General features: G+C 37.6%; 1 protein-coding gene across 1 annotated transcript in view; it reads left to right on the top strand.

Annotated features, from left to right (window-relative positions):
• Positions 1-19571, top strand: part of TRPA1 (transient receptor potential cation channel subfamily A member 1) — a 47542-nt gene that overhangs the window by 13334 nt on the left and 14637 nt on the right. Inside the window, exons 5-17 of the mRNA XM_028533870.2 lie at positions 2416-2524; positions 2721-2866; positions 3335-3471; positions 6159-6207; positions 7570-7669; positions 8329-8429; positions 9437-9606; positions 9692-9856; positions 11409-11526; positions 12593-12759; positions 14373-14466; positions 18224-18283; positions 18823-18915. Of these exons, the coding sequence (XP_028389671.1) occupies positions 2416-2524; positions 2721-2866; positions 3335-3471; positions 6159-6207; positions 7570-7669; positions 8329-8429; positions 9437-9606; positions 9692-9856; positions 11409-11526; positions 12593-12759; positions 14373-14466; positions 18224-18283; positions 18823-18915 (1509 nt within the window). The remainder of the gene's footprint in view (positions 1-2415; positions 2525-2720; positions 2867-3334; positions 3472-6158; positions 6208-7569; positions 7670-8328; positions 8430-9436; positions 9607-9691; positions 9857-11408; positions 11527-12592; positions 12760-14372; positions 14467-18223; positions 18284-18822; positions 18916-19571) is intronic.

Below are 19571 nucleotides of genomic sequence, written 5' to 3'. Positions count from 1 at the left end.
GGTTCTCAGAAAGGGGGCTCTTTGTGACAATAATGGCTAAGGTCCTTTTTGGCCGCAGCCCTGAAAGAGGGCCACTTCTCTCTGGGGTGGCCCCCTGTGCCTGGGCGCACCCAGCTGACCGACAGACTCCTGCTCCACCTAGTGCCCCACTGAGTGTGGTGCTGGGATTCCAGGACACGGCCTTTCCCCGATATTTCTTAATCACTTGTATGTTATTCAAGCCATGTTCTATGTTTTTACTACTAGATTTCCCCCCTCTGCCTTCCCAGAGAGTAGGAAAATGAACTAAAGTAATTTTAAAATATCTTCCTAATATTTAAATCTACAAATATGTTCTAATGTGTTTATTGGATCTTGGAGAAAAATGCATATTCTTATAAGCTTTCATGATTAGACCAAAAAGAGAATAAAAATAAATAACACTTAAGTGAAGAATTTAGAAAACAGCCTCAAACAAACCAAAAATAAAATAGACTAAATAGTAAAGTTTAAAACAAATAATAGTAATTTTGAAATTATCTGATAAATTGAGTTATTTCTTTCAAAAGATAATAGAACAGAAAAAGATTGGCAAGTCTAACTAAAACAAGAGAAGATAAAGCACAAATAATTACATAAAATTAGAAATAACAAAGGGTTTTACCTGAATATGATGGTAATTTTTAAATGACAAAATAGCAGTATGCACAAGTCTAAAAGAATTTGTAAATCCACTTTTAATGGATTAATAGCTGAAAATAATTAAAATTTCAAAATTAACTAAAAAATTAAAGGTCTGTAGGGAACCATAAAACATTTTTTAAAAGCGCATTATCAAAGTTCTGGAGCCAGCTAATATTCCTACTGTTATATTTTGATGCATTTCACAATATATCTATAATAAGTACAGATGCAAAATCTTAAAAGTACTAGCAATTAATTCCTTGGAGTAACTGAGAGAATAACATGAAGTACACGTCAGCCTCGTGCAGATTGTCCAAATAGCTCAGTGCTGGACCATGACACATCCATTGGCCTGAGCAGACAAAGCATAGGACTCTATGTATTTATCTTTAAATGGATACAAACTTATCTATAAGGTATTACAAATCCATAAGGAAAAGACAACATATCTATAAGGTATTACAAATCCATAAGGAAAAGACAACATATCTATAAGGTATTACAAATCCATAAGGAAAAGACAACATATCTATAAGGTATTACAAATCCATAAGGAAAAGACAACACTCCATGGAAAATTGGCAAGGAGGTACATAAAGTTTAATTAATTTCTCAAATAATCAAAGAGAGATGAGAAACAATGAGTTTTTTTTCAACACTTAAATTGGAAAGATGAAATAAAACTGTGTTGATGTATAGTGTTAGAGAAATTTTCATGAGTTGGAGAATTTCAGTCACTGTGGGCATGAATACTTTTTGACTAACCAATTCCAATCTGGGAATACATCCTGGAGATATTTAAAGCTATCACTGATGTTAACATCAGCATTGTATATATCAGAGGGGGAAAACTGGAAAAAATAGAAGTTTGTTTAAAAGGATTCATTGCATAACATTTTGTATACCCCAAAATGAAATACGGACTTGATAAAATTACACTTTTAAAGAATATTAGTAAGTAAAAACTTTTCTGAACAGTATGATCACAAAGTATACACATAAAAATTACCGTTGCAAATAAAACAAAAAAGTGCATTGTCTTCTAAAATGTAAACCATTACTGTCCCTAGAAGATGAGATTACAGGTAATATTTGCTTTGGCACACTTTCCTGCTCTTTCAAAATCTTTTCTCTTATGATTATAAAAGGTACTTAAAGCAAAACCAAGTTCATTGATCTGTAGAAAATGAGAGTGGATAACAATTGACTCAGGGGTCAAGGTAACGTGTGATTCAGTTCTCCTAATGCCTTTTTTAATGGAGAATTGCCATCAGTGAAAACACCTGATTTTCATAGTTAACAAGAATGCTGATCTAATCATTTCTTAATTTACATAAATTAAAGGAAAAGAATCTGGGAAATATTATCATATTATTTTATTTGTATAGGGATTGAGAATAAATATAGGAGGAGTCATGTTTAAAAAATGTTTAAAACTATCTCATTAATTCCATTGAAAAATGTGTGCACTTTAGCTTTCTAAGCTATCAAGATGATGTTTTGTGTCTATGTTGTTACCTCATCTTTGGAAAATATGGAGTAAATGTCTCTATTTCAGAATCTTAGCCTGGTTCCAAAGTTACCTTCATACCTAGGTTTTATGTGGTTTGAAGCTTTTCTATATAGTTTTACATAATTACAGAATAATATAGTGGTCTTGGAGAGACATGGAAACCCTTGTCCATCCTTGCAACGAGGGGTTTGAGTTGTGTCCTTTGACTTTCATTGCTGCTGTTCTTTCTTTTCTTCCAGTTAAAAAACGGAGCTAAGCCATGCACATCGAACAAATGGGGATGTTTTCCTGTTCACCAGGCTGCCTTTTCAGGTGCCAAAAAATGCATGGAAATATTACTAAAGTATGGTGAGTAGAAGCTTTCCTACATTATATACTACTAAGAAGTCTATATTGGTGGGTGCTAATAATTTGAAAAATATTTAATGGAATTTAATAGAATTTGTATGTGAGCCTTTCAGTAAGGCTAAGCATCCTTTCTTTTAAAACATTCCTTTTACTTATTTATAATACTTGTAATCTCAAATTGTATCTTCTTCTCAAGGTGAAGAACATGGATTTAACAGACAGTCTCACATTAATTTTGTGACAAATGGGAAAGCTAGCCCCCTGCACATGGCAGTTCAGAGTGGAGACCTGGAGATGATTAAGATGTGTCTGGACAACGGTGCACAGCTGGAGCTGATGGAGGTGACTGCGCCTGTTCTACACAAGCCTTTTCTTTTTCAGCTGTCACAAATTATTTTCCGAAATGCTTTGTAGCTCTTTTACACTTATTTAGATTGAAACAGGTATTTTCTGCTGTTCGTGCAGAAGCAGAACAAGAGAATATATCACCTTTCAATCTACATAAAGAATTTGAGAGCCACCAAAAACAACTGCAAACACAAATGCAGACCCGGTAAAGAGAATGACACTGTCAGTGGTAGAAGTATTGTCAGAGCTCTCAAGACCTGTCAGGTTGCAAGGAAGCAAAATCGCCAGCTATGATTTTTCTACTGATACTCTTTGGTAGATAGAACTGATTATTATTTATCACCTTAAATTCTATATTCCTGGACTTGGTTGACCTGGGAAGAAAAAACCTCACAGCTGAATTTAAGGTGTATCCTTCAACTGGGACTTAAGCATTGATTCTGGTATCCCAACTTGTTATAGAATGGGAAGTGCACAGCCCTTCACTTTGCTGCCACCCAGGGAGCCATGGAGATTGTGAAACTGATGATAACTTCCTACTCTGGTACTGGCGATATTGTTAACGCAGTGGATGGAAATCAGGAGACAATGCTTCACAGGCAAGTGTCCTGCCTACCATTCTGTACACAGATTTTCATTGTTCCGATGTTAAATTATATCCTGCAAGAAGAAGTTAGCCCTTACACATCAGCGATTCTACAATTCAAAAGCAAAGGACAGAGATAACAGAGATCCTGGGGTTCAGTTGGAACCTACATGCCCCTTTGGAATCAAAGTAGAGTCTTAAATAGATTTTGAAAGAATAAAATCACCAGTGGCATAATCTGGGTCACTTTTTAGTCTAGTGGGCATGAGCCTATATGCTCCAAAGGTCAATATACATGGCTTTGCACACCCTCTCTAATCTGTTACAATTCCTTCTGTGTCTCACCCTCATTTTTAGTGAACCTAATCGAGTAGATACATATGGATGTTCCACTCATTCCACCCTGTTCCCCCTTCTTCCCACCCCCAAAATTATGGATAAAGGTTTTCAAAACATCATTTTAGGAAATAATAGTCATGCTCCAAACAAGATAAATATTCCTGCAGAGTTTAACAGAATACATGAGAGAAAAGAGCATCTGAAACTGTCAGCATACTAGATGCTAGGACAACTCCTTTGGGAAGACAAGGACTTAATGTTTACTATGTGAGTGGAAGACGTGGCTAAGAAAAGCCACGTCTGTCTCTTTGTCTCTGTCTGTCTGTCTCTCTGATACACACACAGCTGCGATCCTGCTGGAAGCCTACGCTATCTCTCGGAAATCTGCAATATCCCTCAGGGAAAAAGAAACTTTATCTACCAATATAAGATCCGATTGTAAACTGGGGAGGTGGGGGATGAATGTACAATAGCAAAACCACCAGGCACAGTGGCATCTGCCTGGGTAGAAAGGAACTCCCACTTAGGATAAGTTTGCTAACTAAACTTTCCTAGCATAAAGGAAGACTCATAAAAGACAATTAAATCAACAAAAGAACAATTTTTTTTAAGATTTTAAAAAATAAAATCAACAAAAGACTACTTCTAAGGGAATGGAAATAATATGGTATTCTGAAAATAATTTTAAAATGATGTTATTTTAAGACTCAGAAATTTAAAGGAAACATAAAGGAAATCAGTTACATAAAAATAAGTAGATTCAGATGACATTATGAGAAACAAACTGGCATGTATGAATCAAAGATTGTTATATGAAAAAATATAGTTAGAAATCCTAGAAATGAAAAAAAAGCCTTTGAAATAATGTATCTCAATAGATAGACTAACTACCAGCCTGGCGGTTCTCCAACTGCTGCACATTAGAATCATGGGCAGCTTATAAAATCCCAGTGTCAATTCATATCCAAGATTACATTAGAATCTTTGGGTTGGATATCAGGAATTTTTAAAACTCCTTAAATGATTCCAGTGTTTAGCCAATTTAGAAACACAATGATCATGATCTGGATTTAGTTAAAAATGTCCACTTACAATACAGTTTTAATATATATAATTATTACATACATAAATATGCATAAGAAAGAGTTATTTTAGAAAAATAGATCCATCTCCCTGACCCATAAGTATCCTTAACTTAGCTAGACATATTCAACTTGGATTGGCTAAAGATTTCTTGGGCCAGTTTAGTCCAATTCTGATTAACCAAATATTGATTTAGAATCTTGGAATGACCTTCTAATAAATAGCCAGTGATGTTTAGAGTTTATATTGAGCTCCAAAGGAAAGTTTGCCCTTTGCACTAGAATTCCTTGTGTTCGTTCTGGCTGAAACAGAGAGCTCTGCAGTCAGAGGACTGGGGTGGCTGTGAAACCGTTGGCATGTCGTTTGACCTCTTGAGCCTTAGCATCCAAATCTCCTGAGAATTTTCATTTCTAATGGACTCCCAGGTGGTGCCAGTTTAGCTGGTCTGCAGTTCCCATGTTGAATAGCAATGTCCTAGACTGGGAGATGAAAGAGCAAGTGGGGCCTTAATGCCATTATATCTTAAAATTACTAAATGCGTTTAATATAATTTAAATACAGTGCAACTTCTTGTAAATGTTGGGTCAAAATGAACAAGCTGATTATTCCGAGATTTACATACAAAGAGCTAAGAATAGCTAAGATAATCTTGAACAGAAATGAGGAATAAAATTTGCCACAGGAAACAAAAAGGTTTAAAGCATTAACATTTCTTGTGTGCTTTGATGTAAGTGGAAAACTTTTATGCGCCTATTAACATTATCCTTATGACTAGCTACAAAGTAATATGAAAATGACTTCAATTCTTGCCATAATTGTTTTTTAGCTTCACAAAACCTCAGGAAAGCTAACTGTGCCTGGTTAGTTTTTGCCAAAAAGGAGGGCATTTTGAACCCTGCTGATGAATTCTAGGTGCAAGGACCATTGTTATAAACCCGGGGTCAACATTGGTAACAATCAGTTGTCTTTCACTGTAAGCCTTTAGGACAGATGTCACTACTCATTTCAGAACATCCTCAGGATGATTTCACACTGAGAAAACAGGTTTACTAAAAGATAAGGAAGAAAATCTTGCTTAATGTGATGTGTTTGATGTTTCTCTATTATTATTGCTTTGAAAATATTACCCTAATCAGAACCAGTTATAGATTTTTAAATGTTCTTAATTGTCTAGAATTTTATCATGTTATTAAATGGTCATTTAAATTGACTTTTTGAACATAGTAGCTTTATTTTATATCAATAGTAGCTTAAACTGTTATAATTCTCCTTTTGCAGGGCCTCATTATTTGATCACCATGAACTAGCAGACTACTTAATTTCAGTGGTAACTATTCCATTCAGTTTTTCTATTACTATGTACAGTTGAAAATCATATAATTACATAATATGAATTCAGAAATAAACCAAATTCTAATTTTTTGCTTATTAGCGGATGTTTACAAAAAGATGACGGACATATTTGCAAGTATACATTGTGCATGAATACGTAACAACCAAACTCTATTACCATGAAGTTAGAAGCACCAAAGGGTGTTCTGATGCCTGTGCCAATGTGTTTCATGTGGGAGTGGGTGGGTACATGGCAGGAAAAGCTCTGGAGTGCGAGGCTTGGTAACTCTGCTGACCTTCTTCAGTACATGAGGCTTGCTGGTGGGGGCGGGACAGGCGGCTCCAGTCCCTACACCACCCACTGTAAGCTTCTACCCCCAGCTGCCCCAGCACTCTCTTTCAATAATGAAAAGCTGAGGAACTAACTTTGAGTTAAATTTTAACAAGTCATTTATACAGATGAGTATATGATGAATTTATTTAAGTCCTAACATATCAGCAATGAAAGTATTTTCATTCCTAGTATTTAACATGTTTGTTGTCAATAGCAATTCTTGATATGGTGATAGTTACATCTATTTCAGATAATTTGTAAAAAGAGAATTTTTTGTGAATGTTTTTAAATTTCATATGCAATAAATTTGGAAGATTTTTGTATGAACATTTAAAAATATTTTCTTTTTCTTTCTTTTTTTAAGTTTTATTTTAATCATTGTTCAAGTACAGTTTTCTCCCTTTTACTCCCAATCCAGCCCACCCTCCCAACCCTCCCCACTTCCCTCCCATTTAAAAATATTTTCTTAAAGTTGGAACTCAGCGATTGCTAAAGGTCAAATGATTTTATTTTTATTTTTTAAAGACCTTATTTATTATTTTTAGAGAGAGGGGAAGGGAGGCAGACAGAGAGGGAGAGAAACATCAGTGTGTGGTTGCCTCTCGTAGGCCCCCTACTGGGGACCTGGCCCACAGTCCAGGCATGTGCCCTGACTGGGAATCAAACCAGTGACCCTTTGGTTCACAAGCCCATGCTCAATCCACTGAGCCGCACCAGCCAGGGCAAAAGATTTTATTTTATAGTTTAGGTAGTAACAGAGATCCATTACTATCAGGTGTCAGTCACAAGATTAACATGTAAGGATAATTTTTGTTATTAAAATTGTAAAAGAATGCCTTGCTTTCTGATGTTACCACCCACAAATTATAGGGAAATTTCAGGCAGTCCTATAGTTAGGCATATGTTTGGGTGCTAGCCATATTGTAGGCACTCTGTCCCAAAGAAGTAATATCATTTACAGATTGTAATATAAGTTGATTTGTCTTTTATAAGCTTTTTGTTGAATGACTTGCTGTATTTTAGGGAGCAGATATTAATAGCACCGATTCTGAAGGACGGTCTCCACTTTTATTAGCAACTGCTTCTGCATCTTGGAATACTGTGAATTTGCTGCTCTCTAAAGGTACCATGAGGGACCAGACCTAACCTTTACTACTTAATTCATTAAACATTTATTAACCATTTATTAGGGGTCAGGCATCGGGCCAGGTACCTGAATACAAAGATACATAGAATATTTCCCATGTCTAGAAAAATATTCAGTCTAATAAGGGATCAACACTTTTTTAAAAATGATAATTTCAGAACAATAACAGATAATAGTTATAAAGCAATTATCATGCCCCAGGCATTTTGCTGAACATCTTATCTACATTCCCTCGATGACTGATTTTATGCGAGGTAAGTACTATCACTGTCCCATTTTAGATACGAACCTGATGTGATAGTAACAAAGAAGAGACGTATCGTCCCCTCTTCTTCCTTGATCTCTAGTCTCTCTATCTTTATAGTTTATACTTTCAAAGGTAAGACCTCATATATTAATTGATGTAATAAATCACATATTATCTCCCCACCTTTACAAACACACACAGCATACATATGGTAAGGTAAACCCATTTTTAACTATATTTAGTTCTTTTATCTGAATAAAGTTTCCTGTAAGTTAAAGGTTGGGAGAGATTTAAATTAAATTTTTTTTATTTCCTTAAATTAAAACTCCACCATAGGCCATGCTTTAAATAAGTGAGCAGAAGTTACATTTATATTGTGCTCTCTTAGGTGCGCAGGTAGACATAAAAGATCATCTTGGACGTAATTTTTTGCATTTGACTGTGCAGCAACCATACGGATTGAAAAATTTGCAACCCGAGTTTATGCAGGTAATACATATGCACGAGTACGGGTTCCCAGAAACTGGGCTGGCTCAACATAGAGTACAGTGATTTTGCTTATCGTTATTTTTATTATTATGAAGTCTGATTCTGGAATTTAAAAATTATTTTAAAGTAAAGATGCAATATTTAAATGTTTACTAACAATATAGTGGTGCTGGCAATAATAAATTACATTGGGATTGAATTTTCTGAGTGACAGAGATTTTTTGGGTTCCCATGTCTCCCTGTCTGTATGTATTGAGTCAGCTCTCCTTCACTCTTTGACCATTAGGAATTGGGTATCAGCGAAAAGGCCAAGTACGTGTGTGGGTTACCAGTACACCATCATCAATTTAAAAACAATATGTTCATCATACTTGACTGGTTGGCACATTGAAAGCATTATCTCCATAGTTATATTCACTGATTAATGTTTATTAAGTGACCATTAGGTGTATCTGAAGTGCATCATATTTTTATAATAGATTTCCATATTTCCAATATCTATAATAAAGAATGAGAAATGTATGTATTTAAATATCTTCAATGAAATATTTGTTCATTGACTGGATTAAGCTGCTCATTTGACATCCATTTTTAATTTAATTTTCATAAAAAATATAAAGTAAACCTAATGTTCATCTTTCATCACTTTCTTCTAATAGAACATGTTAGCATTACTGTGGGGAGAAAAAGTGAAGGGTGCGCTCTGGAGGGTGGTGAGTGGCCAAGTATGTCCAGAAACTGCTAGGTTAAAAATGTTAAGTACATTTCCTGCTCCCAGCGCTGCCCAGCACCTTCATACGTTGTAGTCACACACATTGTAGGGGGACAGCACGCACCGTCATCTGTGTTTCTTTTCCTCTGTCACCCTTCAGGTTATTTATGTTTTTGTCCTCAAGGGATACACGCTGACCCTTGTTGGAAAATACTATCCTATAGAATAGTTTGAAAAACACTATAATTAGCATGATAGCAGAGTTATGTTTAGAATATTGATTTTTCCCTCACAGATGCAGCATATTAAAAAGCTGGTAATGGATGAAGACAACGATGGATGTACTCCTCTACATTATGCATGCAGACAGGGGGTCCCTGTCTCTGTAAACAACCTGCTTGGCTTTAATGTGTCCATTTACTCCAAAAGCAAAGATAAGCAGTCACCCCTACATTTTGCAGCCAGGTAAGGGCCAGTTTATGTGACACAAGAGCATGTCGTCCATTTGTGTGATACGTGCATTGAACATATGAAACCTAATCTTTTCAAGTTACGGGCGCATCAATACCTGTCAGAGGCTCCTGCAAGACTTGAGTGATACGAGGCTTTTGAATGAAGGTGACCTTTATGGAATGACTCCTCTTCATCTGGCTGCAAAAAATGGGCACGATAAAGTAGTTCAACTTCTTCTGAAAAAGGGGGCTTTATTTCTCAGGTGAGGATATATGATAAGAATATTTATATATTCTTTTTAACTAATTAGCCATTTCCAGGCTATGTTTCTATTTTATTTTTAAATATGGTACTTAACTTTCTATCTCCCTAAGGACTTTTATCTCATTTATTCCTTGAAACATATGTGACTTATGAAATATTAAAAGAAAAGTCAGTATTATTGCCAACTGATGGATGAAGACGTTGAGATTTATAGAGTTGAAGACCTTGTTCAGGGTCACAGATTAAATGGCTTTGTGCAGAGTAGTTCCCAGGATCTTTGAAATACGGTTGCTCATATTTTATTGTACTTTATTATGCTACCATGTTTTAACACAGATGCAAAACCCTGTGTGTGCATGTACAGACACCCTGCACAAATGCACACTGTACTCTTCATTCCATCTGATGCATGGCAGACATAAAAAGCACCCTTTAAACTGCAACATGAAATATAAAATATTCCTGAATTTCATTACACTTAACTCTAACGCAAGGAGCAAAACCAAAGTAAAATAATTATGCATAATAAAAAGGTAGCATAAATAAATGACATTTTGGTAAAAGGAAAATAAACACCCAGAACTTTTATAGACGTATGATGAGCTATCTTCTAATGTCAACCAGGTGAGTGAGCAAAGAGCTCATTAGGCTAATCTTCAAAACCACATTTCTTTATCAGACTGCCCATCCCAGCAACGTCAGAGGCAGCTGGGAACTGCATACTTGGCTCAGTTCCTTCCTGCTTCCATGGGAACCCAGGCAGCAACCTGCAGAGGGGCCCTGGTGGACCCAGGCCAGAGAGTTGTTACTTAATTACATCAGAACTGAAATAGCGAGGTGGCTCTTGCACCCTAATGCAGTTGCTCCCAGCATTGAAATTGAATTGTGTCAGGATCTCACACAATTTTTGTATATATAATTTGGAAAAATATCAAGACTTCACTGTGTTTAATATTAAATTTCTGTGAGAAAAAACCATTTTCCAAAGGGATTAAGTAAGCATCTTGGAGAGCATAGAGGAAAGATCTCTTCAGATCTAACTCTTAGAAGACAAAGTGGTACTAAGTTAAGTATCTTACAGTGATGTACTGTAAGATGATGATATTATTTTTATCATTTTTATTAGTAATAGCTAGTGGCCATAAAGACTAATATTACCATCATGGAAATTTTTGATACCATGCTCAGTGAAAGAACAGAACAAGATTTAAAATAGCGCATGTAATACATTACAGCTTGGGAAAAACATGTATGACATAGACGTGCTAACTCTAGTCTTACCTGTCCCCAAGTTTTTGATATTGCATTTATATACTTTCACATTTTATTCTGCTAAATTAAAAAATATGGGTGAATCCTATTACAGGTAGATCATTTAAGACCATTTGGTTTGAAATTAGCTAATTTGTTATGAATATGTAATACATATTTAGTTGCTAGAACTTAGATTGCATTTTCTTTGTCATAAGACCTACGTGTCAATGGCAGTATGCCATCCCACATTTTGTCTGTAAGGGGAACGCACACGTCTTGTCTTAACTCTTTAACAGTGACCACAATGGCTGGACTGCTTTGCATCACGCTTCCTTGGGTGGGTACACGCAGACCATGAAGGTCATTCTTGACACTAATTTGAGGTGCACAACAGATCAGCCAGATGAAGAAGGGGTACGTATGGCATTCCTCATACCTACCCCAACTCTCGGCATACAAGCAGCTTCAAAAATTGCAAGAAAGCCTTCTTCTTAGCCCAGTCTCTTTCCTCCTTTGCCCTGTTCATAGACCCTTACTGGGTTCTTACTCTGCAGACCCTTAGGGAGAGGAGGGGTGAAAGGGGAAAAGAATATGGAGAAAGCTAAGGGGTGGGGGCGTGTTGAGGACACCTCCTCAGTCTTGCAGAGACTGGTTTACAGGCCTGTGTGGACTGATGACAAAATTTCCACCACCCTGGTGAACTGAGAAAAATGAAGAGGGCAGGGGTAAGTCTTCATAAAACTCAGTGTATTTGATTTGAAGGACTGTCCTTTATTCTGATCGGATGTTCTTCCTCCTTTTTTGTAGGGCAAGAATTGAAATATAAATTTTTTCACTAACTGGTGGAGATAGAAGATCATCATTGCTTTTAAAAAATATCTTTGTGTAACAAAAGATTGGCAATCACAGAGAAGCTCTGATTTAAATTGCTTTAATTTATCGATTTTTAGAGACAGAGAGAGAAACATCGATTTGCTGTTTCACTTATTTATGTATTCATTGGTTGATTCTTGTGACCAGGGATCAAACCCACAACCTTGGTATAGCAGGAAAACAGTCTAACCACTGAGCTACCTGGCTAGAGCTGAAGCTCTGATTTTTTTTTGACAAGCCTGTGAAAACCCCAATGGGAACCACCATTCTGTAGCATGAGAAATTTCCCCAAAGTATTCTCTCCCGTGGTAATTTCAGCATCCTTGTGCTGACAGCTTGTCCTTAGTTCTCATGGAATCATCCCACTGCAAAAACAACGCAAAATAACCACTTGGAATTCACGGACACACACCATGTTTAAACTATAAAGTTAGTATTTTGAAGGTTTATTCTGAACACCAGTTTTACATTTTAGGTATTTGGGTATTAAATGGTTAGTTTGTTAATAATTCCTTTGAAGCAGTTCAATAATAAAACATGGTAGTAACATAGCCAAGGCATGATTAGCCATTGCCACTGGCTTTCCATGTCCTATTTTCTCTAAAAGAACACAGCACTTCACTTTGCTGCAAGGGAAGGCCACGCCAAGGCCGTCGCTCTCCTTCTGAGCTATGGTGCCGACATCGTCCTGAACAAGCAGCAGGCCTCCTTCCTGCACCTCGCCATTCACAACTGGAGGAAGGAGGTGGTTCTTACGATCATCAGGAACAAGAGGTATGCTGTCTTCCTGTCCACTGTCATTGAGTGTCTCCGGGCATGAGGGATGATTCACAGGCTGAGAGGAAACAGGAAGAGAGAGTAAGTTTCAGCTGTTAATCAACATTCAAAAATTTTTTTTATTTGTTGAGTTTCTTTTTAGAGAGAGAGAGGAAGAAGGACAGAGGGAGAGGGAGAGAGAGAGAAAGAGAGAGGAAAAACATCGATTTTGTCATTCCACCCATTCATGTATTCATTGCTTGCTTCTTATATGTGCCCTGACTGGGGATTGAACTTGCAACCTTGGTGTATTGAGACAATGCCCTAACCGGTTGAACTATTCAGCCAGGGCTTACAGTTTTTAAACAGTTTTTAAATGTCAGTTTTTTACAGAAAGTTTTAATGAACTCCTTGGGTAACAACAGACATTTTGCTTGACCTCGCTCATCTTGAGTTTTCATTTCTAAGTCATGGGGGCTCGGATCATGTTGTGGCTGTCTCGGGAGACTCAGGGGTTCAGAGATGTGTAGTGTCTGGCACCCCAGTCATTATTGAGAACACTCTGTCCAGCCCTGTCTGAACTTCCCCGACACTCTGTTGCCAACAGAAATCCCAAAACTGGATGTTGGTGAAAATATTCTCCAAGGGCATTGTCACTAGTGCCGTCTATGGAATTCCCATTAACACAGGATCTTTTGTAGTTGAGGATTTTTGAACTAGACTCCCAGGAAGCTTTAATGATGAAGTTAGAGAGTAGTTTGTCCCACATCTTGTGAATAAATTTTTCTATAGAATCACAGACAGATACGTGCAAGGGCCCAATGTCACCCAGTAGTGGACACAGAGGTAAACGATCTCATGTTCAAGGCAGATAAGGCCTGTGTTTTTGAGCGTGGGGCAGTCTCAAGATCTCCTGCTGATCATTCTTTTGAAGCACTTGCCAATTCAAGTGTGCAAGCAGAAGTTGTCTACTGATTACGCACATTTTCTAGATGGATTTTACTGATAGGGTTAACGGAAAATTTGTCTGAGTAGATTTTAGGACCAGCCTCCTGTGACATAGATGGGCCATTGGAGGTAAATGGACTCACTACTTCCTGTTGTAGATCTATTTCCTCCTTGGTATCATCTGTATCTTTTTACCCTGTTCATCTGGATGGAAATGAAGAGAGGGACAGACTCTGCAATGTCCTGGCAGAACGTGTGCTTGTTAAAACACTCAACACACGTTATTTTGTAGTTTAATTCAATATATGATGTATACATGGATTAAACTGTAAATATCCTGTGCCCAGTTCTGTGTTGCTAAAATATGTATGTGGAAGTGAATATCTGTACCCAACATGACCAGCTCCTGATCTCAGGAGGAACAGAAGGCAAAGCCTACATTCCTTAAAGGCATTCAGAGAAAGATAACAGTGATTATAACAGCCATCCCGGAATTTGCCCACATTTCTAACTTCCGTTAATGGACAAGGACCCTATTAATGGATGCATCTTGGTTCAAATGTTGGTTTCATTGGGATCAATTCAGGTTTCCTGTAAATACATAATCTTGACTATTAACTGGTAGCTTTGCTATTGTACAGAACAGAAGAATTAAAACTTGTTTTTTTATTATTTTTTTACAGATGGGAAGAATGTATTGGGGTTTTTAGCCATAATTCTCCAAGCAATAAATGTCCAGTCACGGAATTGATAGAATACCTCCCTGAATGCATGAAAGTAAGCTCTTCAAACAAAACTCCTTATGGGTATATTTTATCATATAATATAATGTGAAGATTAATTGTTATAATCATTACCTAAATAATAGTAATTTCCATCTTTAAATAAAGTTCCTAGTTGTACACAGTCTTTAAGGGAACTTAGCCAACAAGTATTTAAGAAGGACCTACGTGGATTAAAGAAGGCTATCCTATTAGTTGTTGTGGGGAATACAGAGAATATGGGCAACAGGGTTTTTTATTCAAATAATCCAAGTCTAGAGCAGAGACTACTGATTGTGGTTGCTGGCTGAACAATTTCTCTAGATGTGTTTTTAACAGAATGCATGTTGTTGTTTCAAATTTGCATTTGTCGTTTACATTTAAAATGAGGGGGCTCCCATAAGGATCCAGATATCTGGCTTCCTGTAAAAATCAGATCTGGTGACTGGGTCTAGTGTTCACAAGGCAGGAATCGCTGGGTGAGTGAGTAGCAGCTGCTTCCTTTCCACGGGGCCAGCACCTCCCATCTCTCACCCCCACCCCCTCCTCTTGTACATTCAGCTCTCATGCCAGTGTTAGTCGCCAGGTATTGTCATTCTTGTGCAGTTGATTTCCTTGTAGTAGAGTGATACTTCTGTAAATACGCTTCTATCCAAACTGTGAAGAGTGAAAAAAAAAAAGGAAATCTCACTTTTTGTGACAGCATGGGTAGACCTAGAGGGCATTATGCTAAGTGAAATAAGCCAATCAGAGAAAGACAAATACCATATAATTTCACTCATATGTGGAATCTAATGAACAAAATAAACAAACAGAATAGAAACAAACTCATAGATACAGAGAACAAACTGATAGCTGTCAGAGGTGAAGGCATTGGGGGAATGGGTCACATAGGTGAAGGGATGAAGCAAAAAAAAAAAAACTATAGACACAGACAACAGTATGGTGATTACCAGAGGAAAAGGAGGGTGGGGAGCAAGTAGAAAAGGGGAAAGGAGGGTAATAAATGGTAATGGAAAGAGACTTGACTTTGGGTGGTGAACAGATAATACAATGTGTTATAGAGTCATATATTTGAAACCTATATAATTTTATAACCAATTTAACCCTAATAAAAGCAATTAAAAATTAATTTAAAAAGTAAAATAAATAAAAAAACCCAAACTGTGAAGGTAGTAGCGGGCGCAAGTACAGCCAGCATCTGGAGGATGATGGGAAAGCTCCGAAGGCTGGTGTGGTTCGCCCGGTCACACTGCTTGCCTGGCCTCTGTGGGCCTCAGAAAGTGTGCCTGTGGAAAGTTGACAGAGCCCAGCACCTGACCGGGCGCCCACAGCGAGAGAAACATCTACAGATGCTGAGCCTGTGAGTGTTAAAGGATGCAGATACAAGACCTCCTGGCAAAGCTGAGATTTAAAGACTGGGACAGATAGGGAATAATTCAGAGAAGAGGAATGACTTTGAATGTAATTCACAGGGAAAAATATATTCAAATACTGGAGGAGGCGGTGAGACAGATTTGGAGCCTGGCAGCCCTGGGATTCATTCAGTCCTGGCTCTGCCTCTCGATTTAGGCGAGTCATTTCACCTCTCTGAGCTCCATTTTCTGTTTTTGTTAAAGCAGCGGTGCTGACACTGATCTGGCAAAGTGTCACAAAAGGTAGAGGTAAACTATATAACATATGTAGGATAGTGCTTACCCAATATTACACATCCTGTTATTCTTATACTGCTTATGTGGTTATTAGTGCTATTAATGGTTTTTATTTATTCAATAAGCACTCAGTATGTGCTAAGTACTGCATGTGCTGTTTTTCTTTATAACATCTAATGAATATCGGAGCAGGTCCAGTTTGTAGATGAGCATTTTAGGTGCACAAATTTCATCAAAGGGTATATATATATTCAGGATTGAAAAGGGGGATAAATGATCATGAAAAACATACCATACAAAAGTAAAAAAAGCTTGGCTTATAGTTCATATGGAAAATAATACAATAATTAATAAATAATAATAATTCAAGAAAAAAAAAGATAACGATGTCAGACTTTCTTAGCAAGTCCAGTTGTTGGAATCTGTCCTGATGAATTATCAGAGGGACAGACAGACTTATATACAAAGGTGTTTCCTGCAGCATTATTAATAACAGTAAAAAAGTGTTAGAAATGTTTACATATACAAAACATAGAAAAGAATTGAAAAAAATATACCAAAATATCAACAAGAGTTATCACAGGTGTGGGGATCATGGCTGGTTTTTCTTCTCTTCTTTATGCTATTATCTATTTTCTAGTTTTCTGTAATGACTTTGTGTTGTTTAAGTATTGTGATATCTTTTTAAAATAGGGTAACTTAAAGATTTCTTAGTTTGACCCTACTCCATACATTTGAGTAACTGGCAGAAGCCCTCGCCCGTGCCCTGCCCCTCCCCAGCCCATCCTTCGCTGTGCCTATGTGGATTATTCCAGAGCTCTCAACCTTAACAGCCAGACCTGCCTCTCTGGTTCTGGCTTGCCTAGCACTACCGATGAGTTGTGGCTTTATTTTCGTGATGCCTATTGTGACCCCTAGTGCCACTACCTCATCACCAACCGAGACTTCCTTGCTATTTCTTAAGGCCCTCTGGTGTCGAGACCAGCTGGTGGGGCCTGGCTCCCTGGTTCTCCCCTTCAGGGAGTTGTCCAACTCTTCACCCTTGAGTCTTTCATGAAGGGTTGGCCAGATGCCTCAGGAGGTCTGGGTGACATACTTATGAGGTCATTTGGGGCTTTGTGTCTAAATCCGAGTCCAGGAGGGCACCTGACTAGGTATATTTCTTTCTCGGGATGTGAATTTGGGCCACCAGGAAAGCACCAACACACAGATTGGGGTGCTGCAAATCATTTATGCAGACAGGAACCCCACAAAAATATTTGTCCCCATACAACCTACTCGAGGCTCTGATAACCCCTTAAGTCTTTTCTCCCTTCGTGAAGCGTCTGGAAAGCCTGCAGTATTTCTGCTTGTAACAGCTGTCCCCCACTATCCTGTCTATGCTCCTCTGCAAGAAGACTTCATCACTACTGCTCAGTAAGCGAGGCACAGGAGCAAACACAGAACCTCAGGCTCAGGCGATGCAGATGGGACCTCTGCCAAAGAAAGACCCCAGGGCTCAGCTGAGAGCTGATTAGGGGCAATAAATTATCACTAAAAGATGCTAAGTAAAGAAGTCCTTAATAATCTATATATTCTCTACAGTCCCAGAAAGACATCAAATCTTAGGCAGAACTAGTGAAATATTTCTTACTCAAATTTCAGTAAATGCACCTTGTTTCTCAAGCTCATGATGTTTTTCAGAATCCCTTGCATTTCTGAGGTGTGCTGTGAGAGATGCTACATTTTGTTTTATTATTTTTTAACAAAGTAATTGCAAATCTATTTCTTTTTTTAACATTTGTATTGTTGTTCAAGCACAGTTTTCTGCCTTTTCCCCCCATCCCTCCCCACCAACCCAGCCCTCCCCATCCCCTTCCCCTGTTCCCACTCCCCTTGCTATTGTCCATGTGTCCTTTATAGGTCTTCCTGCAAACCCCTCACCCTTTCCCCTACAATCCCCTCCCCTCTCCCCTCTGGTCACTGCCTTTGTTTCTGAATGACGTGGATTACAGTTTACCTTGGAGGCACAAGAAGCAGAGGAAGGGAAGGGAATGTCTGGGTGTTCTTTTAGAAATGGGATCAAATCCTGTCTCTTACCTATTCTCCTGACCAATATCTTAGCCATTTTTCCTCTCAAAGGAACTTTTAGATTGCTGCATGACACCCTCCATAGAAGACAAGTCCTGCCGAAACTACCATGTAAGCCTATTTTACCATAATCATTTGAAGTCTATATTATTATAACTCTTTAAATAATATTAAAAGTGTTAGTAGAGTTTCATAATCTCAAAAGGTGGTAATTACTGTTTTCATTTGTCATTTTGCTACATTACTTACTTATAAGGCAATTTCCCCTTTAGATCTTCAGTCTCCCCCCAATATTTTAACAGTTTCTAATAGCGTTATTTAAGGTTGCTTCTAGACTTACATTTTCTTGCTAGTATTGACTCTAAAAGGTCTAAGTGATTTTTTGAGAATTCATCTTTTCCCATGACTGTGAGTTAAAAATCAATTGAATATCAGCTTTCTAGAATATCTATTTTTTGTTTTATTAGAATATTTACTTTTGAAACTAATATACAATAATAACTTAATTTACTTTTGTTCACATGAAATGACTCAACTTTATTTGAATCACTTCATTTTCAGTAGAATTGCAGGCTTGTGTATGTGATTTGTCAAGAACAGTTTTGGGGTCTATACTAGATTATAATTTTTTAAAATTATATCTTCTACAGATCGAGTATAATTTCAAATATCTCCAGTGTCCACTAGAATTCACGAAAAAAAATGGACACGATGTCACATATGAGCCTCTCACAGCCCTCAATGTAAGTCTAGTGTGTGCGTGTCCAGGTGGATTCTACCCTAGCTCTGTACTGTTTGGTACCATAGTTCAGGAAGGGGACTCGAGAGAATTCTAGATTTATAGTTTTATGTCTGTCTGCCATGTGGCCCAACCCTTTATTTTTTTAGTAAAGAAGGCAGTCATTTTCTACAATTGCTACAATTTGGCCTTTTTAAAGTTCCATATTCTTGATCGCTTTAGTTGTGATGGTCACGCTAAGCCTATCCCAGCCCAGACTCCAATAAACCATGGATAACACAGGCTGTTCATCTCAATACAGACAAACTACATATTTAAGAGATTGCTCCAGTGTAAACCAAAGGAAAATGCAGGGCTCGACATTTACAATCATAGCTTCCAAGTTCATCTGGCCACTGGTCTCCACAGTAAACGAACTTTCAGAAGCTTTTAGAACCTTCAGGAAGAATAAACGCAACCTGAGAGCAGACCTTAAATTCCCAGTATGGACCCAAATTTCCTAAGAGACTTGCTCCAAACCAGTTCCAAAGGGTGCTTGTACATTTCTAGCAGATGGGGCAATAGAAGCCATGCAACGTTTCCTTCAGTCTCAACCAGGGGTCTCAGAGGAAGCAGGTAACAGCTGTGTGATGAGCTCCTGGTGTAAAAGGACAATGGCTA

Source organism: Phyllostomus discolor, chromosome 7 (genome assembly GCF_004126475.2).
Source record: "Phyllostomus discolor isolate MPI-MPIP mPhyDis1 chromosome 7, mPhyDis1.pri.v3, whole genome shotgun sequence".
NCBI classification, from domain to species: Eukaryota; Metazoa; Chordata; class Mammalia; order Chiroptera; family Phyllostomidae; genus Phyllostomus; species Phyllostomus discolor.
This window is presented reverse-complemented; position numbering and strand designations above follow the sequence as displayed.